Source organism: Ailuropoda melanoleuca, chromosome 16, assembly GCF_002007445.2.
Source record: "Ailuropoda melanoleuca isolate Jingjing chromosome 16, ASM200744v2, whole genome shotgun sequence".
Taxonomy (NCBI): Eukaryota; Metazoa; Chordata; class Mammalia; order Carnivora; family Ursidae; genus Ailuropoda; species Ailuropoda melanoleuca.
The window spans coordinates 34,366,378-34,392,818 of NC_048233.1; the positions used below are offsets into that span (position 1 = coordinate 34,366,378).

A 26,441-nucleotide genomic window follows, 5' to 3' on the forward strand; every position below is an offset into this window, starting at 1 on the left:
TAGTATCCATCTGTTTTATATGAAACAGCCTAAGTACTGTTTCTGGTCTATACTCAGTACGTGATTATTGATAGAACTGGAATAACAAAAATGTTCCTAAAGGGCAACCAAATCTTCCTAAGAGCAATGATATTCAATAATTAGCTGGCCAGCAACAGAGCCTATGCATTCTTTTGAGGACCTAAGTATGAACTTGCATTTAGAAGGAACACTGAAACCACCTAGCTCAGCTCTTTGCCTGCTGAGATTTGTACTTAAAAATCAGTCTTTTAATTAAACTACTTACCCATATTCTAAAGACACCTAAAGAGTTTTTCAGGAAGAAAATAAATGGCTAAGATGGTAGTCTCTGCAAGAACAGTTTTCCATTAGTTAGTAGCCTTGGAAACAAGCTAATAGTGCTTTCCAGATGCTGTTGCAAGGCAACTACAGCCCTCAGGTAAGCTCATGATCCTATCCCCATTTCAACAATTTGAGTATGCTCCTTGCTGACAATCATGAAACATAACCGTGCTAAAAGGGAACTGAAGACGCACTAATTTAAAAAAAAAAAAATGATTTCCACTTGAAACTATTCCTGATTACTCTAATGATGTAAAGCATGACCAGGAAAAGAAAATGTAGTCAAACTAAAAGAGGCAACTCTAGCCCCAATTCCTTATTAGCATATAAACAAGAAATCCCAGGAGTGCTGGGGGTACACATATGGAATCCCTTTCAGAGGATGAGTTTGTAGGAGTTTCTGACTTTCCATGGAAGCTCTGAGGCTATCACAGGGAATTATGGCCTCTATTCTTAGAGCGTAGAACCCCAGTAGAATTTTTAATAATGCAGGAACAGATAGAACCCCTGATTTTTACAAAAAAACAAAACCGAAACCAAAGAACAACATCTATGAAGCTGGAGAAATAACTTTAAAAAAATCTTTTAATGATTAAGAAATTCCCACATGCCACATTCTCTGCTGGGGCTCTGAGCTATAAGAGCAACAAGTGAGTTGGTATATTACAAATATTACCGGGAGTTCCCCAGAACCAGAAGCCCCGGCAGGCCCTCCCATAAGATGGAAGAGGACAGTACCTGGTCATGTATGGGATAACAAGGGATAGAGGCCAGAAGTGCTTGTCATGTAATCCAATACAGTAAATGAAATAAAAGAATTCCCAAGTTCTAGTTCTTTGCTTAGTCTGTTGATCTGTGCAGCCTGTCTGACCTAACATAGATCACAAAAGAGCCAGAGTTAGCATTTCAGGGATGAAAATTACACTAACAGTATTTTTAAAGACATAAAGCTGCTAATTACTCAATTGAAGATGGAATTTCAGGCATTCTGTGCAATGATTAATAAAAAGCACACTACTGAGGTCGAAGGTACTTACACATGCCCAAGCTCATGGGCTATGGTAAAGGCAGCACTGAGTCCATTTTCTTCACTAATAGAGCAGCTCCGTAAAGGATCACACAGGGTACCTAATTCTGCTAAGCCTGAAAAATTTCATGTTTGTATTTCAAAATGGGGAAACATCAAATCATAAAGAAATTTAAAAAAAATTTTTTTATTATGTTCAGTTACCTACCACATAGTACAGCATCAGTTTTCAATGTAGTGTTCAACGATTCACTAGTTGTGTATAACACCCAGTGCCCATCACAACATGTGCCCACCTTAATACCCATCACCCTGTTACCCCCTCCCCTCTGCAACCCTCAGTTTGTTTCCTGGAGTCCATAGTCTCTCATGGTTCGTCTCCCTCTCTGATTTCTCCCCCTTCAGATTTCCCTCCCTTCCCCTATGGTTCTCCATGCTATTCCTTATGTTCCACATACGAGTGAAACCATATGATATTGTCTTTCTCCGCTTGACTTATTTCAGAATAATCCCCTCCGGTTCCATCCATGTTGATGCAAATGGTGGGTATTCATCCTCTGATGGCTGAGTAATATTCCATTGTATATATGAACCACATCTATAAAGAACTAAATTTTAATGCATTTACTATTGGCATTACTACTTAGAGAGGGATGCAGAGTTGGCTGTTAGTATCACAAATATTTTATAAGGTGAAGGAAAAAAAGAACAGAAGGATTTATCTGCAATTGAAATCTTTTTGCCAATTCCTGGATTCTTTTACTGATGAAAATAACTCAAAATATGGGGTGAATAATTGTTTAAAAAAAGGAAGGGGGAAAAAAGTATTTGTTAAAGGAAGGATGAAATTTTAGGCAACATTAGTGTGGATACTAGAAAAGGCGATGAGTGTTTAAATTGGTAAAAGAATATAGAAAATAGCACAGAACACTATAAATTAATGAATTTACTTTAATATTTAAAGTTTTGAGGCCGTATACAATTATGTACCTATAATTGAGTGATTATATGTTAAGTGCATAGATTAGCACCTGGCATCTAATATATGTTGAATAAAAAGATTGACATATTAAAGGCACCCAATAATTTTTTTAATATTTTAGAATATGTATCCTATTAAGATCTATTCACTTTTTAATATACAGAATATCATGCAGTGCCAATGTGCTGCTGAAAGACATAGTATGAACTGACTGGAAAGCAAAGACAAAAATTACAGCTGATAGAGTCCTTTAAAATAATCCAGAATAAGAAATTGAAAATAAATATTCCTTACAAGAATCTATAGTCCATCAACTCAGTTGGCATTTATTTACCTTAATGGCACAGTTTTTCCCACTATTATCCTTCAGTATTTTCTTATAAATTATCTGCTCTCCTAGGACAATTCCTTTCATAAAAAAGCAGAATTTTTCATATATAACCAGTTGCTTACTGGAAAGTTTTTGCATTTGGAAATTTCTTAATATAGAGTAGACCTGTATTAACTACTATGCTTTAGCTCTATATTCCTCTGTATTCTTTTCATAAAGCTGAAAAGCATGGACATTTTCCTAGCATTAAGGTAAATTTCCTAACAATGAGAATGTTTTTGTTGTGTTTTAAAAAACGTTGAACTGAGGAATCTAAAAATGCTGGAAAAAGTTCAGACTAATAAGTTCAATCACCAACACTTTTATTTTAATAAACAAAAAAAGTATTCAATCTCTTTCTGAACACACAGTTAAAGGGATGGCTTGGGCAAAGGTCCTCCCAAAAGCATTTTCTTAGTTACAATTAAGGCCAAAAATGAGCAAGGGAAAAAAATAATATTATTTAACAATCTTCTGTCCCAAATATGAAAGAATTGTTTTCCTAAAGTATGACTTCCTACTTGTATGTGTAATTTTTTTTAGTCAATTTTGGTCAATTTTATATCTCTCCTTTAGAAGTTAAAATTAAACACATTTGTATTGAATATCTTGCTATTCCCGTGCCTTCTTTAGTATTTTCAATCTGTTAAATGGCTCAATTTCCATACATTCATTTTCAGGACTATGTAGGTTTTTTTTTTTTTAAGATTTTACTTATTTATTTGACAGAGAGACAGCGAGAGAGGGAACACAAGCAGGGGGAGTGGGAGAGGGAGAAGCAGGCGTCCCGCTGAGCAGGGAGCCCGATGCAGGGCTCGATCCCAGGACCCTGGGTTCATGACCTGAGCCAAAGCCAGATGCTTAACAACTGAGCCACCCAGGGGCCCCAGGACTATGTAGATATTTCAAAAGACTATTATCACCCAAACTTTAAGTTTCATGCTTTAAGATGAATATATTCCAAGCTAAACGTTTTAATCACGTAACAGATCCAGGGAAATATGCATTGTATACAGTTAAAGACCCAACTCAAATATGCCCATAAACAGGCAACAACAAGTCAAAGTGAATACATAACATTATGGCACCGGGAAGCTAACTGATGGTTTGTGCCTAAATTCACTCGAGCTGATATTGGGTTCTATAAAAGTGGTTGGTAAAAGAATATAGTAGAATGGGCCCAAATCTGTTACAGGTTCCCTGTGTTTGGAAGTTCAAGGAACTGCACAGAGTCACCCAATCTAGCCATTTTAAAGAATGAAAACCATTTTTCAACATACTTTGCAAAAAGGGCTCAGAGACTGGGACAATGATATCTACAAAAGATAACATATATAGCAAGATATCTGTGATTTTTTTTTTCATATTTTGGAAGAGAAAATAAAATACTAATACCTGTGTTAATACAAGTTGTGCAGCCTTGGGCAAATTATTTATTCTCATCTATGAACTGAAAGTTGTTCTTACTTCGTAGGTTTGCTGCAAAGGTTAAATGAGTTAAATCACATAAAACCTTATAATAGTTTAAGATATATAGTAAGCACTCAGGTCAGCTATTATTATCATTACATTAATGAATGATTTCAGGGGTGCCTGGGTGGCTCAGTCTGTTAAGCATCTAACTTCAAAAAGTTTAATTATTCATTAGCATTACATATTAATAGACATGTCAATATTATTAAGGATACAAATCTCAAAAGAAGACCTACAAATGGTCAACAAACATAGGGAAAAAAATGCTCAATATCACTAATCATCAGGGAAATGTAAATCAAAACCACACTCTACACCTGTTAGAATAACTGTCAGCAAAAAGACAAGAGAGATGGGGCACCTAGGTGGCTCAGTCAGTTAAGCACCCGACTTTCATTTTGGCTCAGGTTATGATCTCAGGGTTGTGAGATCAAGCCCCATGTTGGGCTCTTCTCTGGGCATGGAGCCTGCTAAGATTTTCTCTCTCTCTCTGCCCTGCCCCCCCTAAATGCTTTCAGGGAAAGAAGAATAAAGCTGGAGGTTTCATAATCCCAGATTTCAAGCTACACTACAAAACTAGAGTAATCGAAAGAGTATGGCACTGACACACACACACACACACACACACACACACACACACACACAAACACAAAGAAACAAAAACAAAAAACCATAGACAAATCAATAGAACAGGATAGAGAGCCCAGAAATAAACCCACACTCTTATGGGCAATCTATAAGGAGGCAAGAAAATAAATGGGGAAAAGATGGTCTCTTCAGTAAATGGCGCTAACAAAACGGGAAAGCTACATGGAAAGAATGAAACTGGACCACGTCCTTACACCATACACAAAAATAAATTCAAAATGGATTAAAGACCTAAATGTGAGATTTCAAACCATAAGACTCCTAAATGAAATCACAGGCAATCATCTCTTAGGTATCAGCCTTAGCAATGGGTTTATGGCCATCTGGACAGGTTTCCTGAGGCAAGGGAAACAAAAGCAAAACTAAACTATTAGGACTTACACCAAAATAAAAAACTTCTGCACAGCAAAGGACTCCATTAGCAAAATGAAAAGAAAACCTACTGAATAAGATATTTGCAAATGATATATCCAACAGGGATTAATATCAAAAATATATAAAGAACTTAACTCAAAAAACAATCCAATTAACAAATGGGCAGAGGACCTAAATAGACATTTTTCCAAAGAAGACATACAGATGGCCAACAGACACATGAAAATATGTGCAACACCACTAACCATCAGGGAAATGCAAATCAAAACCATAATGCGATATCACCTCACACCTTAGTCAAAATGGCTGGTATCAAAAAGACAAGAAATAATAGGAGTTGGCAAGAATGTGAAGAAAAGGGAACACTCATGCACTGTTAGTGGAAAGGTAAACTGGTACTACCACTGTGAAAAACAATATGGAGGGTCCTCCAAAAATTAAGAGAAATACAGTATGACCTAGTAATTTCCGTTACTGGGTATTTACCCAAAGAAAACAAAAACACACAAAAAAAAAATCCAAAAAGATATACATACCCCTATGTTTACTGCAGCATTATTTACAATAGCCGGGATATGGAAGCAATTCATATCCTTTGATAGGTGAATGGATAAAATGTACATATGGGTGTATATATACAATGGAATATTACTTGGTCATAAAAAAATAAAATCTTGCCATTTGCAACAATATGGATGGACCTAGAATGTATTACGCTAAGTCAGAGAGAAATATGATAGGATTTCACTAATATTTGGACTCTGAAAAACAATATACTCTTCAGTACAGAGAACTGGAAGTTGCCAGAAGGGAGGCAGATGAGGGGATGGGTGAAACAGATGAAGAGGGATTAAGAGGTACAAACTTCCAGTTACAAAATAAGTCACAGAGATGGTAAGTACACTGGATAGGGAATATAGTCAATAATATTGTAATAATATCTTAAGGTGACAGTGACTACACTTATTGTGATGAACACTGAGTAATGTATAGAATTGCCAAATCAGTATGTTATACACCTGAAACGAACATAACATTAACTGTACTTCAATAAAAAATAAAGGAAAAATGTTATGAAAATTTAAGCTAATAAGAATTATTACTAATAATTAAATATATAGTAACTAGTACTTTTTAAAATACATTTGAGAAGGGGCGCCTGGGTGGCTCAGTCAGTCAAGTGTCTGCCTTCAGCTTAGGTCATGATCCCAGGGTCCTGGGATCAAGCCCCATGTTGGCCTCCTTGCTCAGCAGGGAGCCTGCTTCTTCCTTTGCCTGCCCCTCCCCTTGCTTGCCCTCACTGTGTCAAATAAATAAACTCTTAAAAAAAAAATACGTTCAAGAAGATAAAAAACATAGTCTGATTACCATTGGAGAAATTACAGAGTTAAAAAATTTTCCCAAAAAACCTACAAAACAAACAAAAAAACCCATGAAACAGATGGTTCATTAGGTGGGATCACCTAAGCTTTCAAGATATAGATTTAAAATATTACATAAATTTTCCAGAGAATAAAAATAGTGGTATACTCTGACCAGTTCTATAAGGTGAATAAAACCTCATATCAAAATTAGACAAATATGATAAAAGGTCATTTCACTCCTGAAAATACACCCATGGAACAGAATCTGTGTTTTAAAAAAAAAAAAATCCTCATCAAGATTGGCATAGCATTAGAAAATCTATAAAACGAATTTACTGGTTTAAGTAAATACTCGTATCCATGTCTGCAAAAATAAAACCATTTAAGAAAAGAAAGCACATGCCTGGGCAAGGGGGAATGAAGGAGTAGGAAGACGCTGAGCTCATTCCCTCCCACAGACACATCAAGGAACTCCCCAACAACAACCTAAAGACTATTGGAACAGCAATTTCAAAGCTAAAGTTATGAAGAAAGAGCCACATTGAGAAGGGTAGGAGGGGCACCGATACAGGCTTACTGGGAACCAAATTCCTAGGAAGGCAACCCACAAGCAGGAGGAATATCACAGGTACAGGGCTCCTCCTTGAGGAGTGAGGATTTCAAGCGCCACATGAGGCACTCCCTCCCACCTTGAAGATAGACACCAGGAAGATGAGCCTCCTTGTCTGGCTTTGAAAATCAGCAGGACCTCTGCTCTTAAAGGACCCACACACAATCTCACTCACTCACTCTAAGACCCAACACAGAGGCAGCAGTTTGAAAAGCACCTGGGCCGTACATGAAGGAGATTTTGTTTACTAACTTATGTGCCAAAGGGGAAGGAATCTATAGGAACTTTCTCCAGGAACACAAGCTTTGGTGGGCAATATTTCCTAGCCCTCCTTCAGCCTAGTTAGCCTGATGCTGGCAGGCACCAGTTCTGACACTCTCCATATACCTTGCTAGCAACACCCATACCACACACACACTCTCCCCCACATTCCTCTGTGGACCTAACACACTCACGCTGACAAGTACTCTTCCACAGTGGCTCCCACCCCACCACACCCAGTGGGCAACCTTGTAGGTCCAGTGATCTTCCAAAGCGACCCCCATGCCAGTGTAGGATACCAGCCCTGTCCAACAGCACACCTACAACAGCTGGAACCAACCACACTGGGTTCTAATCATACTGACTAGCACACAACAGCAATCAGGCCTATCAGCCAGCCATACCAGGGGCCAGCCCACAGCCCACGCTAGTGTGCCCACAGCAGGGATAGCCAGGTATTATAACCATCATGCCACAGGCCAGCCTCACCCACTGGTACACCCACAGCAGTTGTGGACTAAACAGTAGGGTGCATGCACTTCACACAAAGGACACCACTGGAGCATCTAGCTCTAGTGACAGGGGGGACTATACTTCTGGGATGCATAGGCTGCCTTCTACAAAAGGACAATACCTTTAACACCAATAGATGTAGCTGACCTACCTAATACACAAACACAGAAAATCAGACAAAATGACGAGACAGAAAAATTTTCCGAGCGAGAGAACAAGATAAAAACCTCAGAAAAAGAACCAAATGAAATGGAGATAAGCAATCTACCAGATAAAGAGCTCAAAGTAATGGTCATCAGACTTCAGAAAAGATGAACTCAGAACTTCAACCAAGAGATAAAAATATAAAAAGGAACCAGTCAAAATGGAAGAATAACTGAAATGAAAAATACAGTAAAGGGAATCAACATATTAGCGGATGAAGAATGAATCAGCAATCTGGAAGACAGGGTAGTGGAAATCATCCAAGCTGAACAGCAAAAGAAAACAGAACTTAAAAACTGAGGATAGGTTAAGAGGCCTCTAAGACAACATCAAGTGTACTAACATTTGCATTTTGGGGTCCCAGAAAGAGAAAGGGTTAGAAAACTTATTTGAAGAAATAGCAGAAAACTTCCCTAACCTGAGGAAGGAAACACATCCAGGTCCATGAAGCATGTAGCCTCAAACAAGATGAACCCGAAGAAGTCTACACCCAAACACATAATAATTAAAATGTGTAAAGTTAAAGAACAGCAGAAGAAAAACTAGTTAACGTACAAGAGGACACCCATTAAATTAACAGCTGATGTTTCTGCAAAAACTTTGCTCAGTTCAGCAGGTAATAGCATGATATATTCGAAGTGATGAAAGGAAAAAAAAACCTACAACCAATAATACCTTATACCAAACAAGGTTATCATTTAGAATTGAAGGAGAGAGAGAGTTTCCCAGAACAAAAAAGTTTATCACCACTAAACTGGTCTTACAAAGTAGTAGAGCAATCACTTAGAAAGCTACTCTGAAGGTTAAAAGACAAAAGCAGTAAAATCAACTTTATAGTTAAGGGATACAAAAAATAAAAGATTAAAATAACATGACATCAAATACATAAAGCATGGAGTATGAGGGAGTAAAATGGAGTTTAGAATGTCCTTGAATTTGGGGCGCCTGGGTGGCGCAGTCGTTAAGCGTCTGCCTTCGGCTCAGGGCGTGATCCCGGTGCTCTGGGATCGAGCCCCACATCAGGCTCCTCCGCTATGAGCCTGCTTCTTCCTCTCCCACTTCCCCTACTTGTGTTCCCTCTCTCGCTGGCTGTCTCTATCTCTGTCGAATAAATAAGTAAAATCTTTAAAAAAAAAAAAAAGAATGTCCTTGAATTTAAGCAACTAACTTAAAATACTGCTATATATATAGGATGTTATATATAAAACTCATAGTAACCACAAATCAAAAACCTGTAATAGATAATACACACACAAAAGAGAAAGGAATCCAAGCGTAACACTGAAAGTCATCAAATCACAAGTGAAGAGAGAAAGAAAGGAACAGAGAAGAACTACCAAACAACCAAAAAAAAAAAAGATAACAAAATGGCAGTAAGTATATACCTATCAATAATTACCTTAAATGAAAATGGATTGAGTGCTCCAAAGACATCAGGTGACTGAATGAATAACAAGTAAAACCTATTTGCTGCCTACAAAAGACAATCCGGACCTAAGGACACATACAGACTCAAAGTGAAGAGATGTAAAAACATATTCCATGCAATTGGAAGTGGGGGGAAAAAAAGCTAGGGTAGCGATACTTATGAGACAAAACAGACTTTAAAACAAAAACTAACTGAATGGGAAGTCATCAAAGAGGGAGAAAAACCATGAGAGATGCTTAAGTATAAGAAACAAACTGAGGGTTGTTGGAGGGGAGTTGGGTGGGGGGTGGGCGTTAAGGAGGGCACATGATGTGATGAGCACTGGATGTGTATATGCAACTGATAAATTATTGAGAACTACATCTGAAACTAATGATGTACTACAAATTGGCTAACCGAATTTAAATAAAACAAAGAGTAACAAAAGACAAAGAAGAGTATTACATAATGATAAAGGGGTCGATCTAAAAGGATATAATATTTGTAAATATCTGTGCACCCAACATGGGAACACCTAAATACACAATGCAAATATTAACAGACCTAGAGGGAGAAACTGATAGTAATTAATTAATTGTAGGAGACTTTAACACACTACTTACATCAATGGCTAGATCATTCAGAGAGAAAACCAGTGAACGGCGGCTTTCAATGGCACATTAGAACTGAAGGACTTAACAGATATACACAGAACATTACATCCAAAACCAGAATACACATTCTTTTCAAGTGCACATGCCACATTCTGCAAGATATGTCATATGCTAAGCCACAAAGCAAGCCTTAAGGAATTTAGGGAGACTGAAATCATATCAAGCATCTTTTCTCACCACAATGATATGAACAACCAAACTAAATCACAAGGAAAAAACCTGGGGAGAAAAAAACACAAAAATTTGGAGGCTAATCAATACACTACTAAACAACCAATGGGCCAAAGAAATCAAAGTGGAAATAAAAAAATACACGGAGAAAAATGAAAACACAATGGCCCAAATTCTTTGGGACACAGCAAAAGCAGTTCTAAAACGTAAGTTCATAGCAATACAGGCCAGGCCTACCACCTTATGAAATAGGAAAAAAGTAAGACTATCCAATCTTATACCTAAAAAAACTAGAGAAGAACAAAGCCCAGACTTATAAGGCAGAAAATAAAAATCAGAGTGCAAATAAATGAAATAGAGACAGAAAAATAGGAAAGGCTAATGAAACCAAGAGCTGGTTCTTTGAAAAGACGAATTTCATAAACCTTCAGCCAACCGCATCAAGAAAAAGAGGACTCAATCAGAAATTCAAGAGAGATTACAACCAATACCACAGATACACAAAAGACTTGAAGAGACTACCACAAAAGATATGCCACAAGCTGGATAATCTACATGAAAGGTATAAATCCCTAGGAAAAAACCCACCAAGACTGAATCAGGAAGAAATAGAATTTGAGCAGACCAATTACTAGTGATTAAAATCAGTAATCAAAAAAACTCCCAAACAGAAGTCCAGGACCAGATGGCTTCACAGGTGCAATTTATCAAATAATTTAAAGTTAATACCTATCCTTTATCAAACTATTCTGAACAAATTGGAGGAGGAGGAACATTTCCAAGTACATTCTATGAGACTAGAATTACCCTAATACCAAAACCGAAGACACACACACACACACACACACACACACACACACACAAACACACAAAAGAAATTACAGGCCAATATCCCTGATGAATATAGATGGAAAATTCCTCAACAAAATATTAATAAACCAAATTTAACAATATATTAAAAAGGATCATTTACCACAAGTGGGATTTTTTTCCAGAGATGTATAGACAGCTCAATATTTTTTAATGTATCATGTTGATTTGTGAATAAAGGATAAAAATCAACTTGATACGTGCAGAAAATCATTTGGCAAAAGTCAACACCCACTGACGACAGAAACTCAAATGGATATAGAGGGAACATACTGCAATATGTTCATATATGCCATATATGACAAATCTATAGCTAACATCACACTCAATGATGAAAAACTGAAAGCTTTTCCCGTAAGATCAGGAACAAGACAAGGATGTCCACTCTCAACTTTCACTCAACACAGTACTAGAACTCCTAGCCATAGCACTCTGACATTTCAAGAAATAAAAGGCATCCAAGTCCACCAGAAAGTATTAGATTAACTGAATTTGATAATGTTGCAGAATACAAAATTAATATATAGAAATCTACTGTGTTTCTTTACACTAATAGCAAAGTAGCAGAGAAATTGGGAAAATGATCTCATTTACAGTTTTAGGAAAAATAAAATAGCTAGGAATACATTTAACCAAGAGGTGAAATTTAACAAGTAACCTGTACTCTGAAAACTAGAAAGCACTGAAAAACAAATTGAAGATGATACAATGGAAATATATACTATACTCATGAATTGGCAAAATTAATATTAAGATATCCATACTACCCAAAGCAATCTTTGGATTTGATGCAATGCCTATCAAAAGGTCAATATTTTTCACAGAACTAGAACAATCCAAAGATTTGTATGAAACTGCAAGAGACCTGAAATAGCCAAAGCAATCTTGAGAAAGAAAAACAAAGCTGAAGGTATCACACACCCAGATTCCAAACTATACTCCAAAACTACAGTATAAAAACAGTTTGTACTGGCACAAAAACCAGGAGAGCTCTGAAGTAACCCACACTTTTATGGCCAATCTTTAACAAAATAAGGCAAGTATACATAATGGGGAAGGGCAGTCTCTTCTATAAATGGTGCTGGGAAAACTGGTCAAGCTGGTCAGCTACATGCAAAAAAATGAAACCACACCACTTTTACACACCATACACAAAAACTTGAAATGGAACAAAGAACTAAATTTAAGACCTGAAACTATAAAACTCCTAAAACAAAAGCAGTAAACTCTGAAATATCAGTCTTAGCAATATTTTTTTGGGTCTGTCTCCTTAGGCAAGGACAGGAAAAGCAAAAACAATTGGGACTACATCAAACTACAAAGCTTTTGCATAGTGAAGGCACCATGAACAAAATGAAAAGGTAACCTACTGAATCTGCACCAAATCGATAAGGGGTTGATATCCAAAATATTTTTTAAAAACTCCAACAGAATAACAGTCCAATTATGAAGGGCAGAGGACCTGAACAGACATTTCCCCAAAGACGACATACAAATGTCCAGACACGGGAAAAGATGCTCAATGTCACTAATCATTAGGGAAACACAAATCAAAACCACAATGAGATATTACCTCACACTAGTCAGAAATGGCTAATATCAAAAAGACAAGAAACAAGTATTGGCAAGGATGTAGAGAACAGGGAGCACTCATACAGTGGGAATGTAAATTGGTGCAGCCACTACGGAAGGCATATGGGAGGGTTCAAAAAACTAAAAATAGAAATACCATGTGATCCAGCAATTCCACTTCTGGGTATTGACCTGAAAACAAAAACACTAATTTGAAAAGATATATGCATTCCTATGTTCACTGCAGCATTATTTACAATAATCAAGATGTGGAAACAATGTGATTTCTAAGACCACTGATAGATGGATAAAGAAGATGTGGTATATAAGTATACAATGAAACATTATCCGACCATAAAGAATGAAATCTTGCCACTTGTGACAACACAGATGGATCTAGAGTATATTTATGCTAAGTAAGTCAGCGAAATACAAATACCATTTGATTATACCTATATGTGGAACCTACAAAACAAATAAAACCAAATAAACCAAATAAAAAAACAAATAAACCAAACAGTCTGATAAATACAGGGAACAAACTGGTAGTTGCCCATGAAAGTTGGGGGCAGGGGATGGGGTGAAATAGGTGAGAGGGAGTAAAAGGTACAAGCTTCCATTTATAAAATAAGTCACAAAAACATGAAGTACAGCATAGGGAATAAACTCGATAATACTGCCATAACTGTGGTGATATATAGTAACTAATGGTGACCATTTCATAACATATGTAAATGTTGAATCTCTATAGTGTACAACTGAAACTAAAGTTGTATGACAATTACACTTCATTTAAAAAAAGGAAGCATGTTTTTTAGGGATCATAAAACTAGTATTAAATTTTCTGCCAAGAACTTATGGCAAATATTCTTAACGGTGTAACTTTATAAGTATTCCCTTTAAAATCCAGAGGAAAAGGCTACTATCATCTCTTCAACATTTTACAGAGGTTTAAGTCTTGCTGTAAGGAAAAAAAAGGATTGAAAAGGAAGGATAACACCATAATTCACAAATGATATAACTGTCTACATTGAAAAGGTAAATTATGAGGTTTTGAGTGATGAATCAGGTAGCTAGAATTTTTAAAATCAATAAACCAAATAGTCTATTGCATTCCTATCAATCAGCATTCTATGCCATTTACAATAAAAAAGTAACAGAATTTGTGCATGACTGGCTTGAAAGAAAACATGTATTGCTGAAAGACATTTAAAAAGACCTACATAAATAGACAGATAATTGTTTTATAAGGAGTTGAAATGCTGATCTAAAATTTTTATGGAAGAATAAAGGTCTAAGAATAGCCAAAAAATACTCTTGAGAAAAATGAGGTAAAGGTATACAACCTACCAATTAGTAGGACTTATTATAGGGCTATAAGTATTAAAATACAATTGACTCTTGAACAACATGGGAATGAGGGACACCAACCCTGTGCAGTAGAAATCTGCATATTAACCGTTGCCTCCCAAAAACTTTACTAATGGCCTACTGCTCCCCAGAATAACAGAGTTACTAACACATTTTGTATATGTATTATACATTGTATTCTTACAATAAAGCTAAAGAAAATGTTAAGAAAATCATAAGTAAAATAATTTATAATACTGCACTGATGGAAAAAATCTATGTATCAATCTATGTATAATCTACATATAATTTGACCTGTGCAGCTCAAACTGTGTTGTTCTAAGGTCAACTGGTAGTGTTGAACTGGTACATGGGCTAATTAGGAAAGTAATTGACTAATGGAATGGAGGAATGATTTGCAGGCACTTGTGCAAATATAAATTTTTTATGGCACTGCAGATTCTAAGTAAAGGAGGTGAACTATTCAATGCATGGTCTGAGGAAAATGATTACCCAAATAGAAAAGGAACAAAACTAGATACCTATCTAGTTTTATCCCAAATGGTTTAGAAAGTAAAACATGAAAGGACAAATTTTTAAATGTTTATAAGAAAACAGGATATGTGTAGACTGAGTTACAGAAGGTTTCTTAAAATACAAAATTGTTAACCCTACAACTATAAATTCAGTTCTGTTAGACATTTTCATAACACAAAGAAATGAAAACTAAGCAACAAATTACTGAAAGGTAGTTGCAATACATATAAACCAAAATGGGTTTAGTATCACAAAGTTATAAATAACATCTAAAAAGCAGTAAGACAGTCCAATTTGTTGGCACATAGTTTTTCATAATATTCTCTTATTGTATTTCTGTGGGGTTATTTCCTTTCGTTTGTGATTTATTTGGGTCCTTTTTGATAAGTATGGCTAGGAGCTTGTCAATTTTATTAATTTTTTCAAAGAAACAGCTCCTGGTTTCATTGATCTGTTCTATTATTGTTTTTAGTGTCTATATCATTTATTTCTGTTCTAATTATTTCCTTTCTTCTACTGATTCTGAACTTTGTTGCTTTTCTAGCTCCTTTAAGTATAAGGTTAGATTTATTTAAGATTTTTCTAATCAAAACTACAATTAGGTATCATCTCACACCTGTCAGAATGACTAAAATTAACAACACAGGAAACAACAGGTGTTGGCAAAGACACAGAGAATGGGGAACACTTTTGCACTGCTGGTGGGAATGCAAACTGGTGCAGCCACTCTGGAAAATAGTATGGAGGTTCCTCAAAAAGTTAAAACTAGAACTACCTTAGGATCCAGCAGTTGCCCTACTAGGTATTTAGCCAAAGGACATGAAAATACAGATTCAAAGGGATACATGTACCCCAATGTTTATAGCAGCATTATCTACAATGGCCAAATAATGGAAAGAGCCCAAATGTCCATCGAATGATGAGTGGATAAAAAAGTTGTGATTGATATATATTATATATCACATATATAACATAACATATGGTATATAGGTAATGGAATATTACCTAACCATCAAAAAGAATGAAATCTTGCCATTGAAATGACATGGATGGAGCTAGTGCATTGTGCTAGACAAAATAAGTCAGAGAAAGGCGAATACCATAGATCTCATTCATATGTGGAATTTAAGAAACAAAACAAATGATCATGCAGGGTGGGGGGGGGGGAAGGAAAACCAAGAAACAGATTCTTAACTATAGAAAGCAAACTGATGTAGGGATGTACTGTATGGTGACTAACATAATAAAAAATTATAAAAAAATAAATAAAAGAAAAAAAAAAAAGAAAGCAAACTGATGGTTACCCGAGGGGAGGTGGGGGAGGGCTGGGATGGGTTAAATAGCTGACAGGGATTAAGGAGTGCACTTCTGTGATGAGCACTGGGTGTTATATGGAGGTGTTGAATCACTAAATTCTACACCTGCAACTAATATTATATTGTATATTAACTGGAATTTAAATGAAAACTTGGAAAAAAATTAAAATTAAAAAAAATAAATAAAAAGCAGTAATGACAAACACCACAGTGGAAAAATAGGTCATATTTCTTTCATTCCTCAGAGTAAAGAAAATATAAATGGCCAGTAGATATGAAAAGATGTTCAAACTCAACCATGGAACTGAAAATTACTACAGTGATGAAATATATAACATTTACATTGGCAAAAATGATAAATCTGAAGATACCTTGTATTGAGAAGGACATAATCAAAAGGAATGTTTATACACTATTGATAAAGATGTAAATTGGTACAACCACTTTAAGATACACCGAAGTTGAACATCGGCAAATTCAATGACATAACAATTTCAACTGCAGGAATACACCCTAGATTTTAAAGTGAAGTTCATTATGAAAACCTGGAATAGGTCCAAATATCCACTGATAGCATGTAGACATGTAAACTGAAGATGAATTATAAAGGAGTGAAAATCCATGAACTACAACTACAACGCTCAAAAAGAAGCAAAACCAAACAGCTTATGAACACATAGATATATAGAACTATTTTTCAATATGGATGAAAGCAACTGGAACATATAAAATTCATGGTATTGGCTACCTCTTGGAGACATGCAAAGAAATAGAATAAGGACTTAGCAAAGGCCATATGACTGTATTAAGTTTTGGCTCTTAAATCTGGTGGTGGATTTATGGCTATTCATTTTATTATTTTGCTTTAAATTTGCAAATAGCTTTTGCGTACGTAGTAATTAGCAAAATATCAGTTATTCTTTAAAATGTATTGAAGCAGAAGCTAATAATGACAATCATTAATCAAGACAATCAAAATGATTACAGTAAAAGGAAAATAAACATTTTAATTCAGTAAATAATTATACGTTATATTTATTCATAAAAGTTTTTTTTTTTGAGAGAGACAGAACACACAAGCTGGGGAGAGATGCAGAGAAAATCTTAGCAGATTCCACTCTGAGCGTGGTGCTGAGCGTGGAGCTGGTCACAAGGCTCTATCTCATGACCCTGAGATCACAATGTGAGCCGAAACCAAGAGTCAGATGCTTAACCAACTGTGCCACCCAGGCGCCTCTATAAGTCACATTTAATTTGCAAAGTAACTTACCCAATGTGTCACATTTCTCTCTAGCTCCACAAATGTCTTCCCTTAAAACAAAAAATTTTGAAGCATTTTAAGAAAATAATTTTACAAGTCAAAACAAAGATAAAGAAGCTTGAACTATGATGTGACTATTACCACAAACTCACTTCCAAATCCAGATCTTATTAAGCCCTCAATAATTTAAACCTAGGATAATACACCATTTGCATATACCAATAAGTAACAGGTGCTATATAAAAGTGCTGAAAAGAGTTGAAGCTTTAACCACACTCAACGACAAGCTTTCTAAGTATACTTTTCACTTCTCCGCCTTTACTTACATGTATGTGTAATATAGTTTATGCTTTTCTAGGTGTTCCATAATTATGAGCTTCAGATGTTATTCTCCACCACAAATAATGTTCTGATATTACCAAATTGCTTATTTTTTTTTTCTTCTGCATTACTTAGTCCCTATGCATTCAATTTGACAGTTCTCTTGTCTTTCCTTACGGTCTCCCTCTTCTAGCCTTTTTTGTCTAACTCCCATCTTGTAATACATTATCCCCAATATTTGTTGCTTGGCCTCTAATTACAACCCAGGGAAGAACCATGGACTGATGATATAAAATGGTGTATAAAATTAAGTCAATTTTGCTTTTGTTCTGAAATTTTACAGCTATTTTACATGGACTAAGTGTTTCATTTCAGAGTTCTAGAAAGCAGATATTTTGGAGTCTGACCCCTAAGTGGAAGAATTATTTCCTTTTATCAACCAACCAATCCTAAGATCTAAATATCCTGGTAGCCATAGTGTTGCTGAAGCAAAGGTATGAATTAACAATATATAGTAATGCTTGTAAAATGGACAATCATTTTATAACAGCAGAAGTTGTCTTCCTTAAGCAGGTTGAGAAAGACCCTCATAAATGCTGTCTAGTAATTAAGACATTTAAAAAAAAATCTGTTCCATGTTTTGATGTTCAAGTACAAGAAGTCCAAAAAAAGGACAACCGATTAAATTCAAAAGCTCTTCTTTCCAAGTGATTGAAATATCAAGTGGGGAATGAACATAACCTGTATCCAGTTCCATAACTATGTTCATTTGCAATTATTTGTCATAATTCTGTCACTAAACAAGGAAATTATTTTGTTTGGGTCAATCCATTACTCAGCAACCTAACATTGCTAATTTCCTAAGGAATCAGCTAGCATCCTGGTCTGCAAGAACAATGTTTTCATACAATAGTATCTTTTGCAATACAAGTTCTCATAGAACACTTCTGTGTGTTATCAATAAGGAATTAAGGTAACAAGAAGTATCAGTGATCATGCAGGAGAGAAAGGGTGAATGACTGCAGTTGGAAGGGTTATTTCTAAAACTGTACCTAGTGATAAGAACAGCAGTGTCATGGTGAGAAGGGTGAGCATCATCAAGAACATTCTGAGTTTGTTGCCACAAACAGAAGTTGCGCAATGTGGTAGCTGCATTGTAACTGATGACTGGTCCTTCCTACACAAAAAAATGAGTAATTCAATATTACATTAAAACATCCACAGCCTCTTTTTCTCTCCAAGCTTGTCAGCATCCTTGCAATTCATCAAATAGGATTTTCAGAGGCAAGTGAAGCGGAATTTCTCCCTTATATTTATTCAAAAATATTTTAGCAATACTTAAAACATGATCAAAAGGGAATCTAGTGAGACCTTTTCAATGTAACCATCCAATATTGAGGATCAAAAAACTTCTAAGAAAAATTTTAAATCCTTCAGTGACAGGATTATAAAAGGGAATACTTCATTGTTTTTAAACCTTAGGTTTTCAAGCTGTTTTTGTTACTTCTTTTCCATCACAACATAAAAAGTTAATCTCACGCCTTTTCAAATCAAGTTTTTAAATGTAAATTTTAGAAACATCTCTTTTCTAATAACAATTTTGTGATCTATATGTATTGTTACTAGGAGCTGACTGCAATTAAGATTAGTAACTTCAGGCCTGTTTCTTACCTGTTCATTATGAATTACAACTAATTTTACGATTACTATGTTGATAAGATTTCCAATACTTGAGTCCTTGTAGATTGCTGCAACCTGCAAGGGAAAAAATGTAGGATTATCTGCACTGTAGAATGTTAAGAAGCACTGGAGTTCTAGTTCTTAATAGAACTGCACTTAATTATTAATATTGTGCTGTGCTCTAATGAGAATATGCTCTATCTTAGAGTTAAATTCTTATTACATACAATCTAGGATTTTCTAAGACAGTCCTTTAGATGTTGTAAATGTAAATTTTGATGTAATAACTGCTAATAAAATTATATTGAAAGTGTTTTATTTAAAAAGTATAGGATTAGATGCCTTAAATGAGTTATTTCTTCTCAAACATAAATTGAAACCAGTCTAGAACATCTATGCTCTGATTTAGCTGCGCACTGGAATCTCCTATGGACCTTTTCACAAATCCAGGTACCCAGGTCACATCCCTTACAAATTAAATCAAAATCTCTAGGGTTGAAACCCAAGCATCAGTGTCTTTTAAATTTCCCCAGTATTTTGTAATGATTTGTAATGATTCCAATGTGAACCTGAGTTTGAGCATGAGTATCCTTAAACCTACTACTGAGATCAGTCTGTGGATTGGCAGCGTATAGAGCTGATCAGAAATGCAGAATCGCAGGCCCACCCTGGACTAGTGAAGCAATCTGCATTTTAACAAAATCCTCCAGTAACCTGAACACTCAGAACTTGGAAAATATTTTAGATGATTCATCAGGAATTCCACTTCCTTCTGTGTCACAATCCATAATTAACATAACCATTTTTCTCCATAAAAATATATGTTACCTATTTTTCTGGTAGTTTTACCTAATATTTTCCACAACAGCTGCATATTTCCAATTCTGAGTGTGCTTATAATTTTTAATGGTTAGCACTACTGGAATCCATGGAAATAGATTCATCCAAAATCACATAAGGAACCCTAGAAGGGGTCACAGGTCACAACCTGGTCTTTAATTCTCTAAGACTGAAAAATTCAATTCTATGAGGCTCTCCACATGGGCTCAGTTTGTGATTCCTGGTTAAGGTGCTAATTCACTAGATTCATCCCCTCCTCTTGTAGCCATCATAAAGGTTTCCACCGCAGTAGTGGTTTCTTCCACATCCAATGCCTCTGTCTTGCACTCCTTCAGAGACATAATCCCCTCAGGACCTGGGCCACCTGTGCAATGAAAATCATTTCCGAAGGTAGGCAGTAGTCTCTTTGACAATGGCCTTAGTAACATCTTTTTTTGCTAGGTCTCCTCAGGCAAGGGGCAAAAAGAAAAACTAAACTACAAGGACTACACCACAATAAGAAGCTTTTGCACAACCAAGGACACCATCATCAAAATTAAAAGGCAGCCTACTAAATGAGATGTTTGCAAATGATATATCCAACAGGGGTATCAAAAATATATAAAGAACTTAAAAAAAAATCTGATTAAAGTAGAGCAGAGGACTTGAATAGACATCTTTCCAAAGATGACATACACGTTGCCACCAGACATATGAAAAGTTGCTCAACATCACTGACCAGGGAAAGGCAAACCAAAACCACAAAATAACACTTTACGCCTATCAGGAATGGTTAGTAACAAAAAGATGAGAAATAAGTGTTGGTGAGAATGTGGAGAAAAACGAACCCCTGTGCACCATGGATGGGAATGTAAAGTGGTTACAACCACTATGGAAAACAGTATAAAGGTTCCTCAAAAATAGGAACACCATATGATCCAGTAATTCCACTACTGGGTATTTATTTACCCAAAGAAAATCCTAATTCAAAAAGATACATGCACCCTTATGTTTATTACAACAGCATTACTTACACTAGCCAAGATATGGAAAATCTAAGTGCCCACTGATAGATGAATGGTTAAGACACAGTATATATGTAACAGAATATTACTCAGCCATAAGAATGAGATCTTGCCATTTGTGACAACAGGGAGGAACCCAGAGAGTATAAGCTAAGTGAAATAAGTCAGACCAAAAAAAGACAAATACCATATGATTTCACTTATACATAGAATCTAAAAAGCAAAACAAAGCATTAACAGACTCGTAAATACAGAGGACCAACTGGTGATTGCCAGAGGGGAGGGGATGGGGGATGGGCAAAACAGGTGAAAGAGTGGAAGGTACAAGTTTCTAGTTATGGAGTAAGTCATGGGGATGACAGGGACTACATAGGGAATACAGTCAATTTTATTTTAATAGCCTTGTACGGTGACAGATGGTAGCTAAACTTGAGCATAGCAGAGCATAACATGTACAGTTGTCACATCACTGTTGTACACTTTGTCAACTATACCTTAACTTAAAGTTTCTGAAACCTGGATCACCATCTCCTGGACCACTACCCAAACCAAAATAGCAATTGCTTGAGAAGGTACTACTCATCTCATCTTTTTGATAAATATTCAGCATTTACACCCTGCTTTGTTGGCTAGCAACTCAGAGATAAGGAAGTCATGGACCCTGACCTTCTGGAGCTTAGAATTTGCTAGAAGTACTAGTGGAGCCCTCATTCCATCAGCCAACGTGGTTTCAATATAATGAATAACATATATGGCTGTTGCTGTTTCTTTTGCTACATGGAGTATAACCAGAACCAGAGCCAAAAGCATCTCTGGAAATGCTGACACTGTAGGGTCAGCGTGGACCTCCATACACATTCCAGCACCTTTTTCTACTGTTTTAGCCACACAGCCACAAATATTTACTGGTTGGTCTACCAACAGTGGTGGCTTCAGGTCTGGCAATAGCATTTTTTGGCAAAAGTGGGGGTCTTGTGGGGTTGAGAGTAAGTTAAGACAGGGACAATCAAATGGTTGGCAATTTCAAGCACGTCTGTTAACACTACAGTATTGCTCACTTGAAAATGGGAGCTGTGGAAATTTGTAGCTGAACTGATAATATCCATGTAACTTTAAAAAATACTTATCTCCCATAGAAAACAAAGTATACCCATAATTTAACTAGAGTCATCCTTTGATCCAGTGAGTTTAAAAGTGGATGCTTTTCTAAGTCAAATTACAAAGTAAATAATACACCTCAAAGGTATGCACAAAGGCTCTTTTCCCCCTTAAAAATGAACAGTTGTGAAGACTTCTATGTCACAGGAGACCATGCATTCCCAGTTACTCCACACAGAAAAAAGCTTAAGTACTATGAAGTATCTACATAGCTAATTTCTTCACTCGTTGCCCCAAAGATGTTGACTAAAAATGACAATCTGGATATTTTAGCATCAGCTACAAAATATAGAGTCTTAAAAATATTGAGTTTCAGAAGGAAACAGATACTGCACCTGACAAGCAACAGATCTATAAGGAAGATGTAATATATATACCTACAATGGAACATTACTCAGCCACACAAAAGAATGACATCTTGCCATTTACAATGACACGGATGGAGCTACAGAGTATTATGCTAAGTAAAATAAATAAATCAGATATGAATACCATAGGATTTCACTCAAATGTGAAATTTAACAAAGTGGAGGGGCAAACCAAGAAACAGACTCTTGACTATAGAGAATAAACTGATGGTTACCGAAAGAGAGGTGAGTGGGGGGGAATGGATGAAATAGGCGATGGGGATTAATGAGCACACTTTCTATAATGAGCACGGGGTGTTGTATGGAAATATTGAATCACTATATTATACACCTGAAACTAATATTACACTGTATGCTAACTGGAATTTAAATAAAAACTTAAAAATAAAACCTCAATTCTTCCAGAGGTAAAAAATACAAAAACGGGGGCTCAACTTAATTCTTCACGAACTCTCCCCCCAAAACCCTCAGATTGATATTTTGCTTTCATATTAAAATGGTATCATGAAGTAATTAAGGTTATCCTATTTAATTGTATGCATTTCCTGTTGTATGTGCTGACCGTCATCTATGTGCTCATATTCAAGGTATACACCTTTTACTATATTTGGATATTTAAAGGTGCTATGGTATAACAATTCAGTTAAATGGAATTGTGAAGCAGGCAGATGAATGACCACAAGGCCCATTTCATTTCTCAGAGGGTTTTCTAATTGGCATGTATAATGTGCTTCTCTCATCCCCAAACTATCACCCCATATTAGATTGCCATTATGGTAGGGTACCATGTTTGCTGTTTCTTCATGAATACATTCATAAGTTTATTGGCTTTAGCTCTCACCATTGAATCTATCTTAGGGAATTTCAGCATTCTACCCTAAGCCCTTCTAATTAGCTCTTGGTACAAGAATTTCTTTCAGAACCCTGATCTGTTTATGGCATTGCCCTACTATGGTCACTTGACCATGGCCTCAGAACTCTTATGTAGTCAGGAGGCCTTGGCTTTAGTTCTAGCTCTATTACTAGTTAAAAGGAAGTTTCTCAACTCTGGAACTGCATCTATCTACTTTTTGCCTCAATACCTGCAACCATGATGACACAGTGAACACCCTGGTCACAATGCCCTAGAGTATTTAATTAGTATTTACCACATGCTATTGGGGGAGGGGTGTGGAGAGCATTTGTTTTAAAGAACAAAATCATTCCACAGTTTGATAAATGTTGAGTAAAACTGTTAAGTAGGTATCTTCAGCATCTAGAATAGGCTAACATATATACACATGATCTAGGAGAGGTGTTATTTCACACAAACGCTTAAACATTTTTTTCCCTTCTTGCTATGGAGCACGTCACAGGACTAGTACCCCATTCCATAGACTACACCTTAGAAAATGTTAGAACAGATTTCTAAGGTAACCTCTTGTTCTACAGAACCATGCAATATTGATATATGTAACTATAATCACAAGTTAGAGTGCTGCATTTTAGAATTTTTATTGATCTAGTTAAAATGTATTGAGTCTTTTATTGTTTAAGTGTTTGTTCCCCTGGCATATCAGGTTTATGTTTCTTTACAGGTCTCACAAAACAGTAATTCACAGACATTTATCAAAAAAGATAGAGAAAAAAATGGTATAAATTCTATTGTTTAAATATTTTAAGAAAATTCTAGGCAAAATACACTTCATGCAAATCATTAAGTTACTGTCACCATTAACTGACCAACTATTTTGAAATAATTTGTATATAGAGCTTCAGCAAATGTACATATATGAAATGCCTAAAGGCTCTCTTCATTTTTATCATTTTAGCCATTTTTGAGATAATGGACATAATTAGTTTTAGATATACAATGATTTGATATATATACACACACATATATATATAGTGAAATGATCACAATAAGTTAACATCCATCACCACACAGTTATAATTTTTTCCTGTGATAAGAACTTTTCAGATCTACTCTAAGCAATTTTCAAACATAAAATAATCACCAAGTCAACTATTCACCATGCTGTGCGTTACACCCCTAGGACTTATAACTGGAAGTTTGTACCTTTTGACCACCTTCACCTTCAAAATTACCTATATAAAACTGATTTTAACAAAGTATAGAGATTTTGTTTATAAAGATCACTATTCTTGTCACATCTTTTTGCTCAAAGTTAGAAAATTACATTCCACTATGTACAAAGTAAATATGTGCAGAGAATTAAACTAAAATATTGTAGGTCAACTATACTTCAATTTAAAAAATAAAATTAAAATTAAAAATAATCAGAACACTGAATTGAGGAAAGGAAAAGCAAACATTAATGGTCATACCTGAAATATGGAAAGTATATTATTAAGTTTTTATTTTAGTGTGGCTGAAAATTCTCTATCCTGAATAACATCAGTGAGCGCAATGACATTAAGTCAGTGTAATGCAAGTGAGGGCTTTAGTTGATAAACGTCTCTAACAGTAACTATATCAGGTCTAATTCCTGATGATCACATTGTGCTCCTTTTACATTAAATCTGTAAGAAGGTGAACATTATAAAGTCAAACCTTTGTGAACAAAATGAGTATAGAAGCCTCTGATCCAGTAAATATTTTCAAGGTTTATTAAATAAGCAAACATTTCCAAGGTTTATTAAGTAAGTCACTGAATACCAAAGTAAGTCTGTTGTAGAAAGTAACTCCTCTAGTTGACAAACACTTTGGCAGTTTATACGTAAATGCCATTTTAGTCAAATATTGTCACTCAAATTCTCTAAAGATAAAAGCTTTGATATAGAAAATAGTTGAACATCTCTGATCATTTAACACAAACTCATTTCATTAGATACACTATACACAATTCTTTCTGATTTTAATGTTGAAATCACTTTGAATAAGATCACTATGCTATTTGTACAACACCCTAGTGAATTAAATCACACATTTCTGTATCACTGTACGCATTTTTTTTTTAAGATTTTATTTATTTATTTGACAGAGATAGAGACAGCAAGCGAGAGAGGGAACACAAGCAGGGGGAGCGGGAAAGGAAGAAGCAGGCTCATAGCAGAGGAGCCTGATGTGGCTCGATCCCATAATGCCGGGATCACGCCCTGAGCCGAAGGCAGACGCCCAACCGCTGTGCCACCCAGGTGCCCCCACTGTACGCATTTTGCTAAATTGTTGAAAGTAAAGAAAAAGTTGAAGACACTACAAATGTTTACTTTGTGCAGGATGGTTAAGGGTAGATAATCCTCTCTCTAAGTGGTGTATATAATCCATTTGCTCAGTGTTGAAGCATTCAGCTATTTCCCCTATTTTATCTGGAGTGAACACATAAAAACACTGTGACTTTGAACTTTTCTTTAAGTGGTTCACAATTATACTTCAAGCCTAAATCACATTTTTTTGTCTTTTTCCTAAATTACTATCACCAAGAACATTACCAATATCCTGTGTGTGTCTGAATAAATGCAGTTAAGGCCTTCTTAAAAACGAGGACAGAATGTGCAAAATCTCAATGGCTCCTTCCTCAATCAGAAGCATCTGCTGACGCTTACATGGAGACACCATTCCTCTTACTTCCACAGAGCAATTTTGGAAATGGAATTCATGAGTGGAGATAAAACAAGAGGACTAGATTTGACCAACTCTACAATGCATGCCCAACTGTCCCAGTTTGCCTAGGACTACAGGGTTTCCAGGGACATGAGTCTTAACACTGAAACTAGGGAAGTCCCAGGCAAATCAAAGAGA

General features: G+C 35.8%; 1 protein-coding gene across 5 annotated transcripts in view; it reads right to left on the reverse strand.

Annotated features, from left to right (window-relative positions):
- ADAMTS20 (ADAM metallopeptidase with thrombospondin type 1 motif 20) overlaps positions 1 to 26,441 on the reverse strand; it is a 175,399-nt gene that overhangs the window by 102,819 nt on the left and 46,139 nt on the right. For 4 of the 5 annotated variants that reach the window (XM_034645963.1, XM_034645965.1, XM_034645964.1 and 1 more), the window contains exons 5-8: positions 19,321 to 19,404; positions 18,702 to 18,826; positions 17,338 to 17,378; positions 1,380 to 1,485 (exon numbers count right to left, since the gene is read on the reverse strand). In XM_034645963.1, the coding sequence (XP_034501854.1) occupies positions 1,380 to 1,485; positions 17,338 to 17,378; positions 18,702 to 18,826; positions 19,321 to 19,404 (356 nt within the window). Of the gene's footprint in view, positions 1 to 1,080; positions 1,214 to 1,379; positions 1,486 to 17,337; positions 17,379 to 18,701; positions 18,827 to 19,320; positions 19,405 to 26,441 lie in introns of those variants that run through there. The other variant, XM_034645966.1, reaches the window with a different exon arrangement.